This window comes from Theropithecus gelada, chromosome 14, assembly GCF_003255815.1.
Source record: "Theropithecus gelada isolate Dixy chromosome 14, Tgel_1.0, whole genome shotgun sequence".
Taxonomy (NCBI): domain Eukaryota; kingdom Metazoa; phylum Chordata; class Mammalia; order Primates; family Cercopithecidae; genus Theropithecus; species Theropithecus gelada.
Window position 1 is genome coordinate 2794485 of NC_037682.1, and position 20984 is coordinate 2815468.

Consider the following 20984-nt stretch of genomic DNA (forward strand, 5'->3'; position numbering starts at 1 on the left):
AAGCCTGCCCTGTGTGTGGGGGGGTGGGGAGGCCTGGCCACCCCTCCCACGTCCCCGCGGCCCCTGCTGCCCGGCAAGACCACCACCCTCTGCTCCAGGACACTGCCACCGCCATCAGTGGGGGTGAGGGGACAAGGCTGCTGTGACCAGGCCATGCCCAGGCAGAGCCTCGCCATTTCTGGGCTGGGGGGTGTGCAGGTGCATCTGGTCTGCCCAGCTCCTCCCCACCCCGGGCAGGCCTCTCACAAAGACGAGTGTCCTAGGGCAGATAGGGCCACATCCATGGGGTCACTTCAGTTTGTCCTCCCGGCGCCTTCTAAATATACTCTCTGTGGGTGTCTTATCACAGCCCAGGGAGCCAGGCTTTGTGTGGCCGGCCCTGAGAGCACAGAGCCCCGTCCCCAGCAGCCCTCGGCCCTGGCGGGCTTGTGCCTCTGCCTGGCCACCTGCACCCTCCAGGCCCCAGGAGAAGCTCATGCCTTTCCTGCTTGCACCCCAGAGCCTGGCCACCCCCAACCTCTGCTGAGGCCCTGGCCACCTCTGTGTGTGCCGTGGCTGCAGCGACAGCTTTGACCCCAGGGGCCGGGCATCCCACTGCTCTCCTCACTGGGCCCCTGGGCCTATCTGCCCACCCCCAGGCCAGGGCTCCTGCTGGAATCTCCCTCTGGAAGGTCAGGCTGCCCGATGCCCACCACTCCAGGCTTACTTCTGGCTTGTAGTTTTCAGGGTGCTTTGAGGTGCAGTGGGGACCTGTGACGCTGTCAGGCAGACCTGGAATCCAGTTCTCGCCAACCGCTCAGTGCTGTGTGACTCGAGGCAGGTCCCTTAATCTCTCTGAGCCTCCTCCTGTCCTGTGAATGAGGGATGGGTCAACTTCTCAGGCTTCTCATGAAGTTTAGCGTTGACAGGAGGAAGTGGACTTTACACGGCTCAATCCCAGCCTCCCCTTACGCCTGGGACCACTGACCCACTGTGCTTCTTGGGAGGCCACGATAGAGCCTGTTTGTAAAGGGGATGTGGCTGCCAGCTCTGGGGGCACACGTTCCTGTTTGAATTCTCAATCTCTGGGCTCAAAATTGGCCCCCAGAAAGCCTTTGAGATGGACAGGGAGCCAGACATTACCAATTCGGTTGCCCTCAGCTTGATGTTTACGTGCCATTGTTGGGTGCTCCTGATCATGCAGCAGGTCCCACGAAACCAACACCCAGGTGCAGACACCCACGTCATCCTGCCAGAGCCCTGGGTTCTCAGCAGTACTCTGTGCCAGGGTCTTCATGCTACAGCCACCACCTGATTTTGTCGATAAAGTTTTATTAGGACACAGCCATGCCCGGCCAAATATTGCCACAGAGGCCACCTGCCCCACCACACCTAGGACATTTCCTCTCTGGCCCAGAGGTGTGCCAGGCCTGCATTGGGCTCTTCTGATAGGAAGGGACATTGTTCTGACCCCCCTGCCCCAATCTCTCCCCCACCTTGCCCTGACTTCCCAGTGGTGTCACTGGGAAGCTTCCTGATAGCCTGAGGCTCCCCCAGCACCTGTCCCTCTAGTGCCTCTGAAGGGCTTTGATGTGACACTCAGGATGGTGCGGCAGGGGCCTCGAGCATGGCTGTGTTCGCCCCGAGGCTGCTCTTGGAGAGGAGGGATCAGGGCCCAGACTCCAGGCTCTGCACTGAGGTGTGGTCAAGGGTCCCGGGCGTCAGAGAATGAGTTGCGAATGAGCCCTCAGTAGCTGCCAGGCAGGGCCAGCCCTCATCCCCACTGCACAACCTGAGCATCCAGGAGCCCTGTGCTCAGCTGAACCCAGCAGTCTCTCAGCGGAACCCAACACCCTGCAGGGCTGTTGAAAAGGGAACGCACACCTGTCGCCTCTTGGTTCGGGGGCATCCAGGTTCCTGGTGATGAGGATGGGGTGAGATGTACCTGATGGATCTCCAGGGACAGCTCCTGGGACACCCTGGAGGGCTCTGGTGGGAGACCTGGCTTTCTGTCTGCACCGAAGCGGGCTCAGGGCTGAGAAGCCCTGGGACAGGTTGGATTTGGGGCGCGTTCCCCACCCGACGCGTGTTGAGTCCCGGCTGCGTCACTGTCTGGCCTGTGGCGCCTCACCTCTCTGTCTGGCAGGACTCAGGCAGAATGGAAGTAAAGGCAGGACCTTGTCTCAGGACGTCCAGGCATGTGGTGTGGCAGCCAGGTGGGTTGGGAGGGTTTCCCCCCGCAGGATCCCCACCTCCTGCACCTGTCCTGAGTTGGTCTTCTAGGGGCAGCCCCTAAGACACTGCTCCTTCAGGGAAGAGGGACTGGTTTGGCCAGTGGGACCATGGCCCTGGGAGCATGTGCCTGCATGTCCTGTCCGCTCACACCTGCCTGCTGGGGTGGTCATGCGTGCACCCGCAGCTCACGTCAGAGCCCACCCCAGGAGGCTCCCAGCGACCTGTCAACCTGTGCTGTTGGCATGCAGCCTGGGGGTGAGGAGGTTGCAGAACGCTGCTTCAGTACTATGTCCTGCTCAAAGGCCACTCGGGGGCTAGGCTGAGCCTGTGGTGTGGGGCTGGATAGGAAGGAAAAGAACAGAGCCTAAGGAGCCTAATCTCACTTCCAGATTCACTCTGGAGGCCTGCATGGAGGAGGCAGCACGGAGACTTCATTCACTGAGCTTCAGGGTTTACCGTAAACATTCATTCACACACAGCAGTCATTCAGTAAACGCTTCACAGACGTGCATCCCAAGCCTGGCACTGGGCCTTCGGAGGGGATGCAGCTGGTGGGCCCCTGCTTGGGGAGCCCCTGCTCTGGTCGGAGAGGCAGTGGTGGCAATGACTGCCTGGTGGTCCATGAAGTGGTACAAGCCAGAGCCAGAGGCCTCCTGAGAGGCCCCACAGTTGGGGTACAGGCCTGGTAGCCCCGCAGTTGGGGTGCAGGCCCGGTGGCCCCGGCAGGGGGACCAGCCTCTGGGGAGGTATTGCAGGCACAGGAGCTCTGTGGGGGCCCAGCCGAAAGCTGGCAGGGAGGGACCTGTTTCTGGGGTTTCCCAGTCCAGATCTGTTTTGGGAAAAGTGTCAGCTGAAACCCTAAGAGGCTGGAGACAGCCTCAGTCCTGCTGCGGGACACAGGTTTAATCTCCGGATGGCTCCTTGACAGGTGGGCTGGTGGCTGTGTCTCACGGGGGCAGCACACTTGGGGCTTCTGGAGACAATGAGGGCAGAAATCTTACCCCCGGCTGCACCAAGTCACCCATTGTTGTGTCCTTCGGGCTGTGGATCACGTTGCCTTCAAGAACATTTGAAAGAAATGAGACTCAGCTGCTGTGGAACAAGTCGCAGTTAAAGAGTTCAAAACAGCGTGAGGCATGGGGTGGCCATGGGAGCCCTGGGCCAAGAAGGCCCGGCCGGGTGGGGAGGCGTCCACGCACCCAGAGCTGGACCGGGAGGCCCAGGCTGTGGGTCTGTGAAGCGGGTGTGGGATCACATCCATGCTCCTCCTGTGGGTTGTGCTCTGTTGTGGCTGCCAGGGGAGAAGCTTCCAAGGCCCTGCCAGCCAGCTGGGATGTGTGGACAACAGACAGGGTGCTCTGTGGGGGCCTGAGGGGCAATGGTTGGGGGCAGCTGTTGCCTTTCTGGTGAGAAGTGCTGGTCCCTGAGGGGCTGGGGTGCTAGGGAGCCTCGTGGACCTACTCCTGACATGGCAGCTGCCTGCTGAAGATGGACCAGCCGGGTCCTACCTGTGCTGGGAGTTGTCACCCCCAGCTCCCTTCTCTCCAACACGACAGGGTTTGGGTGATGCTCTGTGGGCTGAATGGTGAGGGAGACGTCCCTATGCTGACACCAGTGTGCATGGACGCCACCCTCTTTTTAAAAGAATTTTTGCAGATGCAATTCCATGAAGGATCTGGAGGTGAGAGGATGAAAAGGAAACTCTGAGTTTTGAGTACATTTTGAATTATGTTTTAAAAATGAAGACATCGGCCAGGCATGGTGGCTCACGCCTGTAATCCCAGCGCTTTGGGAGACCAAGGTGGGAGGATCGCTTGAGCCCAGGAAATTGAGGCTGCAGCGAGCCAGGATCACACCACTGTCCTCTAGCCTGGGCAACAGAACAAGACGCTGCCTCAAAACAAAACAAAACAAAACAAAACAAAATAAAGCTAATATATGTTTTTGACCAATACCCAATTCAGCTGTTTAAGAATTCAAAATCGACCAATAATGATCATAAGTAATGTATTAAATACTTATGATATGTCATAGGACATCAGGTGGTGGCCCCCAAGACTGGTTTCCATCCCTGGAAGCTGCAAATGTGACCTGACATAGAAAAAACCCCTTTGCAGCCAAGGCTGAGGGTCTGGAGAGGCGTGATTGTGTTACCCAGGGGCCCAAGTCCAGTGACACTTGTCCTCCTAAAAGACAGGATAGATTCAACAGAGGAGGATCCGGCCATGTACCACACAGCACGGGAGTGAGGCCGCCACAAACCCAGGACACGGGAGCCCGCAGAGGCTGGAAGGTTGAAAAGGGCCCTGTAGCCCCCACCCCTACCCAGGATGACGCATGGCCTGGTTATGGCATTCCTGCCTCAGGACCGTGGCACCGAGTGGTGGGGCCGGGGGCCCTGGAGTCAGCCAGTCTGGGTGCGTCCCATGCTGTGTCTGAGCCCAGCGTCCCCATCGGTTGGTAGTACCTCCTGGCCCCAGTCCAGGGGGCTTCCGGGGGGCAGCCTGAGACCAGACATGCCTCACCAGAGCTTCTGTCTCCTCACCAGGACTTTCATGATGTGACACCTTCCATGATGTGACGTGGGGTTCAGAGGGGGGAACCTGTGCCCAGTGTCCAGCCCAGTGTGGGGCCCTCTGTGCGGGCCAGGACTCACCCCTTTGGGAGGGGTCAGGAGATGCCTGGCCCAGGCTCCACCCATGCAGAGCCAGGAAGCAGGTGAACCTGTGGGTAACCTTGGTGACCCCCAAACCCTGTTGAGGCTGCCCGCTGACAGCCACTGGTGAGGGGGGTGACCAGCTGGTAGCTTTTTTACTGAGGTGCAGATTCAGCCCTGGCGAACAGCCCTGACAGGCCCTGAGACCTCTGCCCCTGGGCGTCCACATCCCAGGACTCTGAGCTCAGCTGCCCTGGAGCCGGCAGCCACATCAGGGATGGAGACCTGCTGGTGGCCAGTGAGCGAGCAGGGAAAGCCTATCCCCTCCAGCCCCCAGTGTTTCCTTCCTGGGGCACGTGGGTTTTGGAGGCATTTGGAGTCTTCCAGGATGACTTTTTTTTTTTAAGCCCCTGGATGTGGTTTGGGGTTTAAGCATCAATATTTAATCTCTCGAGGTTACACATTCAAGGCCCTGTCCCGCCTTCGGCTTTACGTTCGCTTAACCCATTGTCTGCTTATCAGCCTGGCGAGGTCCTGTCCCCAGTAGGGGTCTTTGAACATTGCTCGATCTCGTTCACCAGCCACGTGAAACCTTTTGAACCTTCTGGTGCTTGCTCTATGAATGTTGTTTACGGTTTCCTTTAAAAAGTGCTTTTTTTAAAATTGTGATAAAATATACATAACACAAAATTTACCATCTTAACTCTTTGTAAGGTTACAGTTCAGTGGCATTAGGTACATTTACATGGTTGTGCAACCATCACCACCATCCACCCCAAAACTTCTCTCCCAAACTGAGACTCTGCACCCATGAAATTCCACTCCCTCCCCCAAGCCCTGCCGTCCTGCTCTCCGCGACCATGGATGGATCCGTCCTCCCCGTGTCCACAGATCCCCTATCCCCCGGTCCCGCTGTCCGTCTCCCTGCGACGGTGGATTTAGCTGCTCCGGGTGCCTCCCGAGTGGAGCCCTGCGGCCTTTGCGCTTCTGTGACTGGCAGTCTGCGTGGTGCGGCGCTCAAGGTGCCTCTGTGCTCACGTCCTTCCATGCATGATGCTTTCAGACTGACAAAACTCTTCAAGTATTAACGTAATTTTTAATGTTTACAGATTCAAGAAATTAAGCATACGGACACGAGAGTGCCAAGTTCTATGAAACGCTCCAGGGGTTATGCGCCCCGGGGTTTCAGCTTCGACCCTGGGTGAGCTCCACGGTGCAGTGGCTTCGAGCTGGAGTTCTAAGGGCACCCCTCGAGCTGCCCACGTGTCTTTGCACGTGAAGTAGGAGGCTGTCTTTCAGGTTTCTCAGCTTTATTGGGAAATATCTCAGGGTTATATATCAGTGACCCCCGCCATGGGCTAACGAGGCTGTCACTCACTGTGTGTGGGGCCTGTCCTCGAGTGCGCACAGAAGGCCAGAGTCCCAGCATGGCCCCTGCCTGGACTGGATTCGCACCTGGATCAATCAGGCCCATTTAGGGGCACTGCTCAGGGGCCCTAGTGTGTGCGACAGGGCAGGTCATGGAGTCTCCAGCCTTTAACTTGCTTTAGCCCCAGGCCATCTGAGCCGTGGAGCCCACCCAGGCCCACTGCCTGCACGCTGGGGGAACCCTCCCGCAGCGTCTCAGGCTATGACCCTGGCAGGATTCCTGCATTCTCCCGTGTTCTCGGGCACCTGGGGCTGAGATGTTGAAATGACGTTGGATAATTCACCAGGTGCCCTCGGGGCTGGCGCTTGCCGTCACTGCTCCTGAGGCCGATTTGCTGCCAAGGAGGACAAGTAGGGGATTGTTTCCTGGGGCGTGGTGGGCTCCCCACTCATGCAGCGCCCCCTGCATGACCACGCTGTCCCGGGAGCTCAGGTGGGACAGCATTCAGGGAACCACATGACCTGGGGGGAGCTCGGTGTCTTCTCCCCGCCCTTCGCTAGCCTGCCCTGCTGCCCACTCCGTGTCCAGAACATGCATGGGATTCATCCTTTCCCAGGGCCTCGGTTTCCCGGCTCTGCAGAGTTGGGGGCTGCGACTGCCTGGCCTTGGAGCTGAGGCAGAGAGGGTGACATGTGGCTCTGCAGAGGCAGGAGGGTGCACAGGCACCCCAGGCCCTGAGTGCCTCAAGGGCAGGGACGCCAGCTCGGCACCTGTGAGGTTCCCAGCGCCGCCTGAGACAAGAATAGATAAAGCGGTAAATAAGATAAAACTCTTTTTATCTGGAGTAGATAAAAGTAACCTTTGTCATATAATTCCTTCTGAGGCTAGCACGGTGTATCAAAATATCGGAAGCATCATTTAGCCTTCAGAATATGGCAAGGCTGACAGCCAGCCTGGCCCATGGGCACCTGTCCCCACCATCTGCCTGGCCTGTGGGGGATCATTTCTCAGCCCCTGCTGGCTCCCAGCCCGGGCCCCGGAGCCCCGTCTTCTGACTCAGCCGCGATTCCACTGCACGGGACTTTCCCAGGCACCTCTGCCCAGGCGGTTGGGGTGAACGCCCACTTGGGTGCACACTCTGGGGGGGCTGGTCCAGGACCACCCACATGTAGTCTTCCCTGGTCAGATCCTGTATTCCCCCGCAAGGCCCAGTCAAGAATCTTCCCGCTGGAGTAACTCCACACACCTGAGCCCACTGTGTCTCCCGCGCACAGGACATGGGCAGGAGAGGCCTCTGCAGCTGGAATCCGTGCCATGAAGCCCAAGCGCTTGGCGTTGGCGGCCAGTCACCAAGCTTCCAAGCCCTCACTCGCGGCCTGTGAGTGAGTGCCCACTCTGCACATGGTGCTAACCAGCATCCATCACTGCTTTTTTTTTTTTATTTTTATCTTTTTGAGACGGAGTCTCACTCTGTCACCCAGGCTGGAGTGCGGTGGCACGATCTCGGCTCCCTGCAACCTCCACCTCCCTGTTTCAAGCAGTCCCCCTGCCTCAGCCTCCTGAGTAGCTGGGGTTACAGGCGCAAACCACCACCCACACCCAGCTAATTTTTTCATATATTTAGTAGAGCCGGGGTTTCACCATGTTGGCCAGACTGGTCTCGAACTCCTGTCCTCAGGCAATCCTCCTGCCTCGGCCTCCCAAAGTGCTGGGATTACAGGCATGAGCCACTGCACCCAGCCCCATCACTGCTTTCTATGCCATGGCTGAGGTCACCAACTGCCACTGTGATGGCCGGCTGTTGCCCAAACAGCACAAGAATCGACGGCAGATACAGAAGGCAGTGTCGCCTGTGGTCTTTTAGAAGAGTGGCCGTGAAGTGGGGCTATCTCAGCTTCCACGTCGCAGGTACCCATCACGGTGCCCCTGTGAAGGGAAGAGAAGCTGCAGGCGATTCTGTTCGCTCACCTCTGCCACGGAGGAAGTTTACAGTTTTTTTTTTTTTTTTCTTTAAAGCTTTCAACCTGAGCCTGGAGGCTGCAGGGTCAGCAGATCTGGGTCCTGCCCATGGCCCCCTTCCCTCCCCAGGTCCCTGTTTGCTCATCTGAGAGTGGGGTGAGTGCAGCGCCTTCCATGCAGGTCACTGAGAGGCTGGGGCAGTGGCGTGGATTCGGGTGCGTGACTCAGACATGGCTATCACTTGGCTGAACCGTGGCCCCTGAGGTGTCCGTGTCCTTGTCCTGTGAACAAGTTAGGTTGTGTGGCCAAAGGAGCTTTGCAGGGCGACTGAGGGATGGCTCGTGAGAGGGGAGGTTGTCCTGGGTCACCCGGGTGGGCCCTCACTGTGATTGTGCGGGTTCTTCTAAGAGAAGCAGGAGGATCTGAGTTGGAGGAGGAGACGGGAGGATGGAAGCCATGCTCCGCGATGGGGAAGCTGCAGTGCCCCCCTCACTGCAGCCCTATCCCTGCTCACATGCACCGAGACCAGAGCCCGGCAGTCGTCTCACACTGAGGGCCAAAGGGACCCAGGGCCCGGCCTCCAGGAACCCCAGCCATGCCGGGTCGGGGAACCAGACTGCAGTCCTTTGTCTCCTCAGTTTACCCCAATTGTGACCTCAGAAGCCCTCGGAGCCTCAGTTTCCCTACCTGTAGCATGTGTTTGATGACAGTGTGGCAGTGACGTCACAGTCCGGCAGGGTCTCGTGGGGGTCTGTGTTACTGTCTGCAAAGCACTGGCTGAGCTGGTGGTCAGTGAGCAGGGGTGTGGGTACCGGGCAGTGGCCTGCAGCCCCCAGGAGCACTTCCTGTTGCTGGACAGAGAGCAACTTAGTGGATCCTCCCCAGGGCCCCTGCTGGGGGGTGGGTTTTGCCACATCTTGGCAGGAGACAGCACCGGGAGCTTCTGGCTTATCCAAGGCCTCAGGGTGACGTCGACACTCGCTCCTGACTCCCTGCTGGACGTCGGGTGACACTTCCCTCCACAGCCTGGGAAGAAGCACCTGTGGGCCACTTCTTTGTATTGATGAGGAAACTGAGGCAGGGGAGCTGCCTGGGGCACCGGTGGGCGCTGCATCTCCATGTGCAGATGGTGCCCTGGGCCTCTCTGCACCCCGTGGGCCTGGGGAGCAGGCAGGTGGCATCTTCTGCCCTGGGCAGCCCTGCTCTGCTTCCTCGTGGCTGAGCCAGGCTGTGTCTAATCTCACTTCCCTGCTCACTGCAAATCGAAACAAACAGACGTCCAGGAGGATTAAGTGTGGCAGTCATGGCAGAGGGAGCCCTGGTGGGGTGAGAGAGCCAACAGTTGTACCAACAAGGGGCAGAGACCCAGCCCTGCCTTGGGGGCTGCAGAGTGTGGGGCCAGGGCCTGTGACTTGGCGCAAAGGCTCTTCTAAGAACCTGGAGGGAACCCTGCTCCGGCAGTGGGCAGCATGCTCTGTGCAATTTGGGCCAGTCTGAGCCCATTCCCAGTGCCTGGAATGGTGCCCAATGCAGATGGGCACTCACCCTTCCAACCAATCTTTGCTTGTATCCCCATGAGATCCACAGAATCACCCTATGGAGGGCTCCCCACAGGGTTGGCCCAGAGGCTCCAGCTGTGTCTGTTGAACTAATTACTCTGCACCCACCCACCCCGTGCCAGCACCGTGTGGATTTTGGTCCCAGAGACAGATGAGGGCAGGAGTGGTCAGTGTGGGAGCACCCGGAGGGAGCCTGGCAAGGCCGGGGCATCCTGTCCATGCTGGCCAGGAAGAGTCCTCAGAGCCAAAGCAGTGTGGAGGGTGGGGGTGCAGAGAGGGTCCCTGGCTGGAAGCACCGCATTGGCAAATGTCGTGCAGCTTATGCAGCCAGAGCTTCGGGCCGGCGGGGGTCGGGGAGACTGAGGCCCAGGGAAAGGCTGGAAAGACTGAGGCCCAGGGAAAGGCAGGGCTGTGTGCCAGCCTTCCAGGTGCTCCTGGAACCACATGGCTGATCAGACTTGTGCTTTGGGTCGAATGTCCCAGTGGGGGAGTAACCTCAGGGAGCAGAGGAAGGGTCATGGTGAAGGGGATGAAGCAGCAGCATTGGGGCTTAGAGATTAAATGAAGGAAGTCCCACGGGACTGATCACCTACTGTGCACCAGGCCGCATCCTAGGCGTGAACTGCAGCCCACAGCCCCACTCTTGGGGTGCTCATGGTCTAGGGGGTGCACAACAGACTCTGGTCCCAGCGGTGATACTTGAGTATAAAGGACACAGTTGGGGTGTTGTGGGGGCCAGGGTCAGACATCAGAGCTGGCCTCTGCCCATGAGACAGGGCCTGTTGGTAGGACCCTGAAGCTTGGCTTTTAGGCTGGGCAGCAGCAGGTGCACGGGCCCTGAGGTGCACTGGGCCAGGCATAGTCAGGACTGGCAACAAGGGCCAGGAGGAGCTGGGGTGGTCTGGGGCCATTGCGGTGTAATACTGGGGTGTGACATTGAGGGTTCACTGACTGGCTGGGTATGTGGGCTGGGAACGCCACGGGTGGAGGTGGGCACCGTGGTCAGGGGAAGATGAGGATGGATGGGCAGGGTGCAGACGGGCTGGCTGCAGAACTGACCAGTGTGGGAGGGACGGGGGGTGTTGGTGAGGCAGGTGGCTGAGGAAATGGTAGCTGCAGGTTTTGGCCCCAGTGCCAGCAGTGGGACTATGGCTATGGGGAGGGAGGAACCCAGGAAGGGGGCCTGAGCAGGGTCGTTGGTTGAGTGAGCCATCAAGGGCCTTTGGGTAGGGCTGCCAGAGGACAGGAAATGATTGCCCTGCCCACAGGAGCTTGTTGGGAAGAGGGGTGCAGAGCCCCCCCCACCTCCCCAAGAAACGTGCAGCGGGAGGATGAGCCAAGGCAGGCTGTGATAGGAGGTAGCCTGTTTGTTGTGGGCTCCGGGGCCTGGGGAGGGTGGGCTGGGCTGTACACATCCGGACAGGTGGAAGAGGATGGGTTCCGGGTGGGGCTGAGTTCTGGAGGCTGGGTGAGAGGCAATGCAGGGGGCCTTCTGGCTGCCCTGGGACGGGTTGGAAGCCACTTGGGATGGCAGGATCTCAGGGAGTGGAGGGGGCCTGGGGCACCCTATGCCGGGCGGAGGATCTATGCCAGGGCCCTCAGGGTCTGTCTGTGTGTGGCTTTCTCTGTGTCTCCCTGGGCCCTCGGGGCTGTGTGGCCACTTCCTGGCTCTCCTGTCGCTGAGGATCCACGGGGGTCCTTGGAGTCTCCGGAGCCCACGGGAATCTCCCCAGAGGCGGGAGGAAGGCCGGGCGGGCCCTGGAGGGTACGTTTGCAGAGGCAGCAGCTCCTTATCTTTATGGTTCCCTGGATCAGAGTGGGCCGCCCGTCTGTTCTCTGCGTGCCCACAGTACAGAACGTTTGCCCCAGGGTGGGGCTCTGTGCACCTTCCTTTTCATGAGTTCTGTGACTTGGCCTCCGGGCCTTGGGGAGGAGGAAGTGAAACTGGAGGAGAGCCACCCTCAGCCTGCAGCCTCGAGGCTCCCCTGGGAAGCAGATACTTGGTGCAGGTATCAGGACCCCCACCTGGCGGGCTGGCTTCTGTGCTGTGACCACCAGCACCCCTGCCCTGGGCCCTGAACTTCTGGACAGGGGGCTGTTGACTGCTCTCTGGAAGTGATTTGGTTTTTTTTGTTTTTCTTTGAGACGGAGTCTCGCTCTGTCCCCCTGGCTGGAGTGCAGTGGTGCGATCTTGGCTCACTGCAAGCTCCGTCTCCTGGGATCATGCCATTCTCCTGCCTCAGCCTCCCGAGCAGCTGGGACTACAGGCGCCCGCCACTGCACCCAGCTAATTTTTTGTATTTTTAGTAGAGACGGGGTTTCACCGTGGTCTCGATCTCCTGACCTTGTGATCCGCCCACCTTGGCCTCCCAAAGTGCTGGGATTACAGGTGTGAGCCACCGCGCCCGGCCTCTGGAAGTGATTTGTAAAATCAGCTTTGCGGAGACGTGACTACATGCCGCAGTTCACTTATGGAAAGTGGGCCCCCTGTGGCTCTAGGACGTTCAGAGTTGTGTAGCCATCACCACCATCCATATCCAGAATGTTTAATGACCCCAAAAGAAAACCCCGTGCCCGTAGCAGTCCCGCCTTGGGGCAGCCACCAGCCTGCTTTCTGTTTCTGTGGCTCTGGCTGTCCAAGGCGTAGCCACACTGCAGGTGGTCAGCAGGTGGTCACCTGTCTGTGTCTGGCCTTGGTGCCATGTTTCCAGGGCCTGTCCACGTGGCGGCACCTGTTGGTGCTTCGTCCCTTCCCATGGCAGGACAGCATCCCTCGTGTGGACCTACCTCAAGTGTGTGCTCACCAGCTAACAGACGACTGGGTTTTCATAGCACTGTCTAGTCCTACCAGGGGCGGGGCGGAGGCCAGGGCCCCTCCACTCGCCGGGTGCATCTATGGGGTGGGCGGAGGCCGTGGCGCTGACCACCGTGTCCCTGTCTTACAGCTTCCTCATCGTCCTGGTCTGCCTCATCTTCAGCGTGCTGTCCACCATCGAGCAGTATGCCGCCCTGGCCACGGGGACCCTCTTCTGGATGGTACGTAGCATTTGAGGGCGTGGCTGGATGTCACGGCTGCCCTGGAGGCTGGCATCTCCCCAGCGCTGGGCCCCATAAGGTGGGGCAGAGCTGCCCCCGGCCCCTTGCCCACACGTTGGCCCTGCCCTGATACAGGGGCACCTCCCCAGACCCCACACTTGCCAAGTGACTCGGGATGTATGTGCCACAGGCGAGGGGGGCCAAGGACTGAGAGGAGCCTGGAGCTGATGGTCTGAAAGGACTTCCTGGAGGAGGGGCTTCCAAGCTGGGCTGGAAGGAAGGAAGGAGGAGGGAGGGTAGAGCTGGCATTGTGGCTAGCTCAGGCCTGCCTGAGCCTTCATGCACAGTGTCCCTGGGGTCTGGGTGACACCTGCCCCTGGGTTATGGCTGGCACACAGGCCCTACTGGTGTCCCAGCAGCAGCCCTCACCCCAGGCACCTGGATGGTCCCTTCCATTGGCCTGAGTGGTGTCGGTGCCATTTGTGCCAGGCAGGTGCTGAGAGCAGGGCAGGGCAGGCTCATAGCCTGGTGGAAAACCCCAAAGTTGATCTAGCCGTGAGGCTGCCCGGAAGGCGGGGTGCAGGGACCAGCTGTGTCTGGAACCCACAGGGTCCCCACGTAAGCCGCCTGAATGTGGGCCGTGGGCAACAGGACTCTGGCAGGACTGGGTCCAGCACCTCTCCGTGGCTGGGCTTTCGTGTTTTCCTGTCTTGTCGTGGAATATTTCCAGTATCTGCAAAGAAAGAGTCACGACTCAGGTCCTGGCGCGCACAGGCAGCTGTGGGCTGGGTTCTTGCTGCTTTTCGGTGCTGTGTCTTCCTGGCCAGGGGAGCCTGTGCCGCCGGGGTCTAGAGTCCTCTCATGATGGCCTCAGCGGTGGAATCCATCCCATTTCTAGGGAGTCCATTTTAGCTTTCCTTCGTTGCTTTTGGACCTTGAGCCATAGCTGGAGGAATTCACCTGTGGTTTCCTCCAGCCCTCACCAGGTTAACTGTGTGTGCTCCATGGTGGCTGGGAGTTTCCTGGTTAAGTGGTGTGAGGCACAGGCCTGCTGTGCTTCCCAGTTCTCCCAGCGCCATGTTTTCCACAGTCCATCTGTCCTGCCTGATTGGAGGGGCCGTCTTCTCTGTAAACCAGAGGTCCAGAGGCAATAGGAAGGGTCTGCTTTGGGGATTTTTTTGGGGTTTTTCTATTCTGTCCCACTGGTCTGCTGGACTTTTCCTTTACCGGGGCCCTACCGACGTGGTTCTCCCAGTACTAAAGTCAGTTTCATGATGCCACTGTATGCCTCGGCGGGGCTTTCTTTTTGGGGGGTTTCCTGGTGGCGCTTGCAGCCTTGCTTTTCCCAGTGAATGTTGCCATCACCTTATCCAGCCCCGGGAAGAAACCCAATGGCAATGGGTGAATGAATTGGGGGAGACCGACATCTCGGTGGTCTCCAGGAGCGCGGTGTGTGTGTTTATGGGCAGCGTTTTATGGTTTCATTATGTATATTTCAGGCAGTTTTTGCTAAGTGTATTCCTGATGATGATAATATTGATGAGAATAAGTTGTTATTGTTCCCATCACATAGGGAGTCTGTAGTCTATCATGGTTTCCAGGCACTTTGCTGGCATCTGTGAAAGCTGTTAATTTCTGCTGCAGCCTGTGGCCCCACCACCTCTCATGACTGTGGTCATAGAAGTTTTTCCCTCTATCCTTTGCATTCTTCTGTGTTTCCAGATAAGGGATGCCCAGGAGGGCAGATTGCTGCTTGGGTCTGTCCAGAGCTGGGGGTGGTGCCTGCGGCCAGCTGGGCCCTCCTGGCTTCCGTGGGCGGGTTGGCTGCTGGGCGGGGGGTGTGCACCTCCCGCACTTAGGAAGGGTCCTTCAGGTCCGATGTCTGGTGTGGTTTTACGGTGACCACGTGGATTCTGGTCAGGGGTCTTTCCTGCTTCTGTGAGGTGCTCCTGTCGGTGAGGGGCCCGCCTTGCCTTCCGGGTACAAACCCCCTTGGTCCTGGCATTTGAGGTTCATGTCCCATCACACTCTACCCTCATACTTTGTTCAGACTTTTGCACTGCACCAGTGAAGTGGGGTGTATGTGTCGTCTTGTGCCATGTTGGTTGGGGTGAGGCCATCCTTCCTCCACAGGGCAATGTCCAGTAGCCTTGGCAGCACGGGCCCCATGTTTTATGGGGTCCCCACGGCACCTGTCCAGGATCCCCAAGTCCTCCGCACCTACTACAGACCCGGTTCTCAGGTGAGCACCCAGCCAAGTCTCTGGCTGTGACTAGCAGGAGGATGTTCTGCCCTTGCCAACTGACAGGGTTGGCTCAACTTCAGGAGTGGGCATGGGATGTCCTTTGCTGGTTCTGCCATGGGGGCTGGGTCTGTAGGGGGTTCCCTGACCTGGTAGTTGTCCCTGGAGGGCCTGGGGCCAAGGATGCCAGTGGTTCCCAGGCTGTGAGAGCCGGACTGCCAAACATTCCCCGGAGGGTCTCCGTGTGAGGCCCTTTGTACCTCTGCAGGTGTGTGTACATGTGTGTATGTGTGTGCCCATATGCATGGGAATGTGTACACATGTGGCTGTGTGTACACGCGTGTGTGTGTATGGGTGAGCTGTGTGCTTAAGTGTGCATCTGTATCTGAGTATGTAAGCGTGCATACACATGAGCACGTGGGGACTTTCATGCATGGTTGGCTCTGTTTCAATGTGTGTACATGTGTGCATGTGTGTATCTGAGCATGTACACATGTGTAAATGTGGCCACATATAGGCACATTGTACTGTGCACCTGTGAGCATATGTTGTGTGTTTATGTATGGCTGCGTTGTGTGTATTTATGTATAGATATGTGTTGCTGTGTGTGTGTACCTATGTGTATGTATGTGTGTTCATGCCTGTGCTGTGTGTGAGACGTGAGATCCTGCCTGTCCTGTCTCTCATGTACTAACTTGGATCTGGGTGGTTAGCCCCTTGTCCCCGACGTGGTCTGGGACTTGCTTGGTTTTAAATGGAGCATGGAGCCCCGGTGCTAACGTGAGCCCACCAGGTGCCCGTGCCCAGCCAGGGCTGTCAGCACCACAGCATCTAAGTTCAGGTCCTGACTTCCTAGGTGGTCATCTCCCAGGCAGCTGGGAGGGCAAAGCCTGGAGAAGCCTGCACCCAGGCCCGACCTGCAGGGACCTTCAGATGTGCCCTGGGCTCCACGTGCCCATCTACAGCTCGAGAATTAGACATTCCCTGGGCTCCATGCACCCATCTACAGCTCAAGAATTAGACGTACCCTGGGCTTCACGTGCCCGTCTGCAGCCCTAGAATCACCAACAGCGCCCCAGGGCCCCCGTGTGGCATCTAAACCAGGCAGGGGACAGGGGTGTGGAGCAGACCAGGTAGGGTTGCTCCCTAGGATGCAGCCCTGCCCAGGCAGGAGGGCAGACCCTAGATTTCAAGGCACAGTGCTGAGCTGTGCCCCCAGGGAAGCCTCCAGGATGGTTCTCATCCCGGCAGCCCTGCCCACTGTCCACGCATCCCTGGGGTCTGTGCGCCACCTGGTGGCTATTTGCTGAACTGTGGCCACAGACCCCTGGTCAGCGGGAACCAGGCCTTTCACTGCCCTGCAGCTCCCTCTCCTCCAGGCTGGGGTGGGATGGCAGAGAAGCAGCCCGCACCCCCAAGCAGAGAGCCCCCTTTCTGCTGCAGTCCCCTTTGCAGTCCCCTCTGCCTTTTCCACTGCTTGGAAGGCAGAGACCCTGGCCGCCTCCCTTGTCCTTCCTTCTCTCATGCCCGCTGCCTCCCTGCCACACCTCGCGTCTCACCAGGCAACCCTGCACATAGCAGCTGGGGAGGACTTTCTAAGACAAAAATCTGATCATTCCAGAAGCTCCCTGTGACGTTTAGGGTACACTCCCCAAGGTGCCACGTTCAGGTCCGTCACCTGTAACCCTCCCCTCTCCACCTCCCCCAGCCTGGGCTCACTCACTCCAGGCCAAGCCTTGGACATTCCTGGCTGCCCCAGGGCCTTCGCATGCCCTCTGCCCTGGGCCTGGCTGTCCTCGGGAGTGTCAGCACTCAGCCTTTTGTCAGGTTTCAGGCCTCTGCTTGGGGCCATCCTGCACAGCATCCCCGCCAACCTGCCCTGTTCTGGGTTGGTGGGGCTCTGGGAGGCTCAGAAGCATCTGTCTACCTCAGGCCATTCCACACTCCCTGAGGGCAGGACCCCATGGCTGCGCTGTCCCCACAGGCTCAGCATGGCGCTTCCTGGCTGTGCATGTCCCTCCCTGCCTCAAGTCCATAGGCCAGAGTTGCCCAATGAGGACACCCCAGTTTGGTATGTGCTCCTGGTCTCAGCTGCCCCTGCATGGTGGAGGGGTGGGAGACGCCCTCCCACTTGCCTCGCCACACTTCCCAGCAGTCTCTCGAAGCACTGGCCTCGTGGAGTCAAATCCTTCAAGGGGATTTGAGGGTCCAGCTGTCACTCAGTCATCATCAAAGGCAGAGCCGAGACTGAGGCATAGGCTCTGGGTGGGGACTATCTGCAGAGACAGGGACCACTTGCTTGGAGGAGGGGGTGCTCAGGTGGGAGGGGCACAGTGAGAAGGAGGTAAACAGGTGCTTGCAGGGCAGGCAGGGACCCCTCCCAGGGCTCACAGCTTCCAGTGGACAGCAGACACAGGGCAGGCGCAGGGCAGCGGGGCTCAGAGCACAGGCAGAAGTTGGGGACTTCCTGGGGAAGGGGCTGACAGCAGGTTCCTGAGGCTTCAGGCCTGGAGGAGTGAGGACGGCTGTTGGGTTCTTGAGTCCAGCAGAGGGGGGCTGTGCAGGGTTGCAGGAAGGACGGTTGAAGGCACTGGGGGGAGGCACAAGCAGCAAAAGTGTTTGCAGCCCCTGGGGCCAGGCGGCGGGGACGCCTGCAGACGCCAGAGGGCGCTCGGGTTACATGCAACTCCGGAGCTGCCGGCCCCCGCCAAGGAGTGCTGAGCGCGGGGAGCCCAAACCGCAGCCTTGGGGAACCCAGGAGGGGCCCGCCGGGTGCAGGACCCGCGTGAGGGATTCCGGGAGCACGGTGTTTAAATGTTGGGGAAAAAGTTGATCAAAGCGGCGTGTTCCCAGGGAGCCCCTGTTTTCTCGTTTCTTTTCGTCCGCCCTGCTTTGCAGTGCCAGAAAGCTGTTATCTCAGCACGGCTAAGGAAACCCCAGCGCGGCCTCGGAGGGATTAGGCGTTCTGCTGAACCAGGGATATGCGGTGGGCCTGAAAAAGCCATTTCGGGAGGAATCTGGTCTCGGCTGGGGTCCGGCCCACACCGTGAACAGCACGTGAACAGCACGTCGGAAATCTGCTGGGCAGGGGAGATTTGCTCATGGCCTCCCAGGGAGGAGAGCCACTTCCTGGTCTGCAAAGAGGGCCCCAGCCTAGTTTCTGAATTCAGAGGGGGCTGTGTGTGCACGTGTTTACGTACATGCGTGTGCACATCTGTGTGCCCACGTCTGTGGAAGTGGCACACGTGTGCATGTGTGTACTGTGTACGTGTGTGTGCTTGTCGGTAGCTCTGTGCGCACATACATACACATGTGTCTGCTGTGTGTGCGCACGCGTGTGTCTGACGTGTGTGTGCTTTGCGTGTTCTTGCTTGGGAAGGAGTTCTCGGTTTGGGTGGCTCTCCTGTTTCTTGCTGAGGCCGGCTGCTGCCAGAAACGGCCCCCCCTGCTCTCTGCAGGAGGAGACCCTGCCCTGGCCCAGGTGAAGGCCTGGCTTTTGTCTCCAGGATCACGGCTTTTGTCAAACCCCACACAAAGAGAGAGGCACTCAAAAGCACAACACAAACATGGCTCGTCCGCGCCTTTGGTGGGGAACATACCAGGGAATTGTCCTGCAATGCCTGTGGTTAAAAAACCCCGTGAGCGGCGGCCCCGGAGGCCTAGGGGATGAGGTCATCGCTGCGGCTTCCTCCCCTCTGCTGAGGCTCCCTCCACCCCGCCCGGTGGCCCACCCCTCCCGCCAGCTGGAGCCTTCACTGCCTGGGTTTCTGCTGTCCCTTCAGCACAGAGCGAGGCCTCAGTTTCCCTCCCAGCACAGAGCGAGGCCTCAGTTTCCCTCCCAGCACAGAGCAAGGCCTCAGTTTCCCTCCCAGCAGCAAAGAGACCATGTGGAGAGTCTCTGGGCCTCCGTGAGGGCCCTGGGCGGGCTCCTCTCTGTGGAAGAAGGTGGGGTCCTGTCCTCAGCGCTCTGGCCTCCACTTGCTCAGGGCGCCCGCAGGCCCGCAGGTCCGCAGGTCCTCACCTGGTGTTTTCCACCTGGGACCCGCAGCTGCTGTGATGAGAAGCCTGCTCTGCGCACGGCCTCAGGCGGTTTCCCGCAGCGCCCTTACTGCTGCTGCCGGGAAAAGACGCAGAAGTGAAGGCACCTTTGCCCGCATTGGGGAACCAGTGGGTGACTCAGGATTTTCCTCAACCCATGCCGAGGTCTGATTCCCTCTGCAGCTGCCGCCCGCTAGGGGTTCTCTTCCTCCCTGCCTGGTGAGCTCCTACGGGTCTGACAAAGCCCCGTCCTGCACACTTGCTTCAGGGGCAACTCCCCACTAGACTAGTTGCCCAGGGACGGGGGTACCCACTCCCTCCTCAGGGCTGCAGGGTGCTCTGGGAAGCGTCGTGTCCCTCTGTGGGGTTGTGGGCTCGCTTGCCTTTTTGTCCCTGTCACTTGGGAGCTACCCAGCCAAGACCGGTCCCCACCGCCCAGGCCACTCTGAGGCTTCAGAACGCAGTCGTCAGCTCCCTGGCAGGGTTCTTTCCGCCTGCATTTGTTCAGCCAGCAAATCTTTATTAAGCACCTACTGTGTGCCAGGATCTATGTGCAAGCAGACCATGGGCTCATGAAAGGCAGAACTGGACTTGGATTCTGCACCCCTGGGATCCTCACTGCAGGGCCCTGTGTATGTGTGGGCCGGAGCCTTGGTTCCTGTCTGCACTGAGACCCTGGAACTAGGACTTGACAGAGGACTTGACAGATGTGGGCCCTCCCTCTGCACAGCCCCCACGGCACAGGGTGGCCTGCAGCTCTGCACAGCCAGACTTGAGGTCACTGCCCCGTGAGCCTGTAGGAGGAACTTCTCACTCATCTGTCCTGAGACCCTGCCTGGAGCCCACCCCAGGGAGACAGAGGCTCTCGGAGTCTGTTCAGGGTGGAAGGATGCTGGAGCTGGACACTGGCCTGTAGGCTTTGGGCAGGCAGGGGTAGCGAAGGTGAATGTGGACCAGGGGCAGGGGGAACAGGGTAGGCCCGAGTGTCTCTCTGGGGCAGTTGGGGGCACCCAGGTGGGCTGAGCTTCAGCTGCCAAGGCTCCTCCAGGGTCAGGGTCGACCCCTGATGTCCTGGCAAGAGTTCCAAGAACAAAGGCTCAGAATCCACCAGGCAGAACTTGAAGCCACTGCCCTGTGGGGACAGGAGAAGTGACTTGGCCGACTCTCCAGAGCCCGGTGTTGGTCACTGAGGACCACCGGATACCAGTCCCTCCTGCTTTCCCCTGTAGTGACTCTGAAGCTGTTGAAATCTCCGTCTGCCAGGAGCTCCTCGTCCTGGGAAGTCCTGTGCAGCTCCCTCGCGGCCTTGCAGAGCCCTGTGGCGTCTCTCTCATGTGCTGGCCGTAGAGCTTCCTAAAAGCATCTCTGTCACCCACTCTGCACCTGAGAGAGGGCGGCCAGGTGACTGGTGCCCCCTGAAGACCCCGGACCAGGCCCCTTGCCTCTGGGAATCCATCAAAGTGTCTCCTTTCTGAGGCCGCTTTGCTGGGCGTAGGATCAGCCTTGCTTTGGGGGCTGTTTAGGAGAGGAACCACGGCGTTGCTGCTCCCCAGAGGCAGCCTGTGCGTGTGATGGGCGCCCTGCTTCGAGTGCTCTGCTTCAGGGTGTGGGATGCACAGCTGGGGGGCAGGGGCGCTGCTGAAGCCACAGTCTCAGAGCCTGAGGCCCACAGGACATGGCATGAAGACCCAGTGGCTCTGCTTCCCCGGGACAGCCTCGGTCCAGCCTCACTGGCCACATGCTCTGCTTAGCATACCTGCTGCTGTCCCCAGCCACCCAGCCCCATGCACAGGCCACGCGGTGACAGGGGCTGCTGAAGGAAGGCCAGCCTGCTCCCTGCCTGTGATGGGAGCTCAGGCTCAGGGCAGGGCAGCAGGGGCGCTCAGCTGGGCCCCTGGGACTACAGGCGCC

At 59.3% G+C, this 20984-nt stretch overlaps 1 protein-coding gene across 2 annotated transcripts in view; it reads left to right on the forward strand.

Moving 5' to 3' along the window:
• KCNQ1 (potassium voltage-gated channel subfamily Q member 1) overlaps positions 1 to 20984 on the forward strand; it is a 400428-nt gene that overhangs the window by 72695 nt on the left and 306749 nt on the right. For both annotated transcript variants that reach the window (XM_025357922.1, XM_025357923.1), the window contains exon 2: positions 12703 to 12793. In XM_025357922.1, the coding sequence (XP_025213707.1) occupies positions 12703 to 12793 (91 nt within the window). The remainder of the gene's footprint in view (positions 1 to 12702; positions 12794 to 20984) is intronic.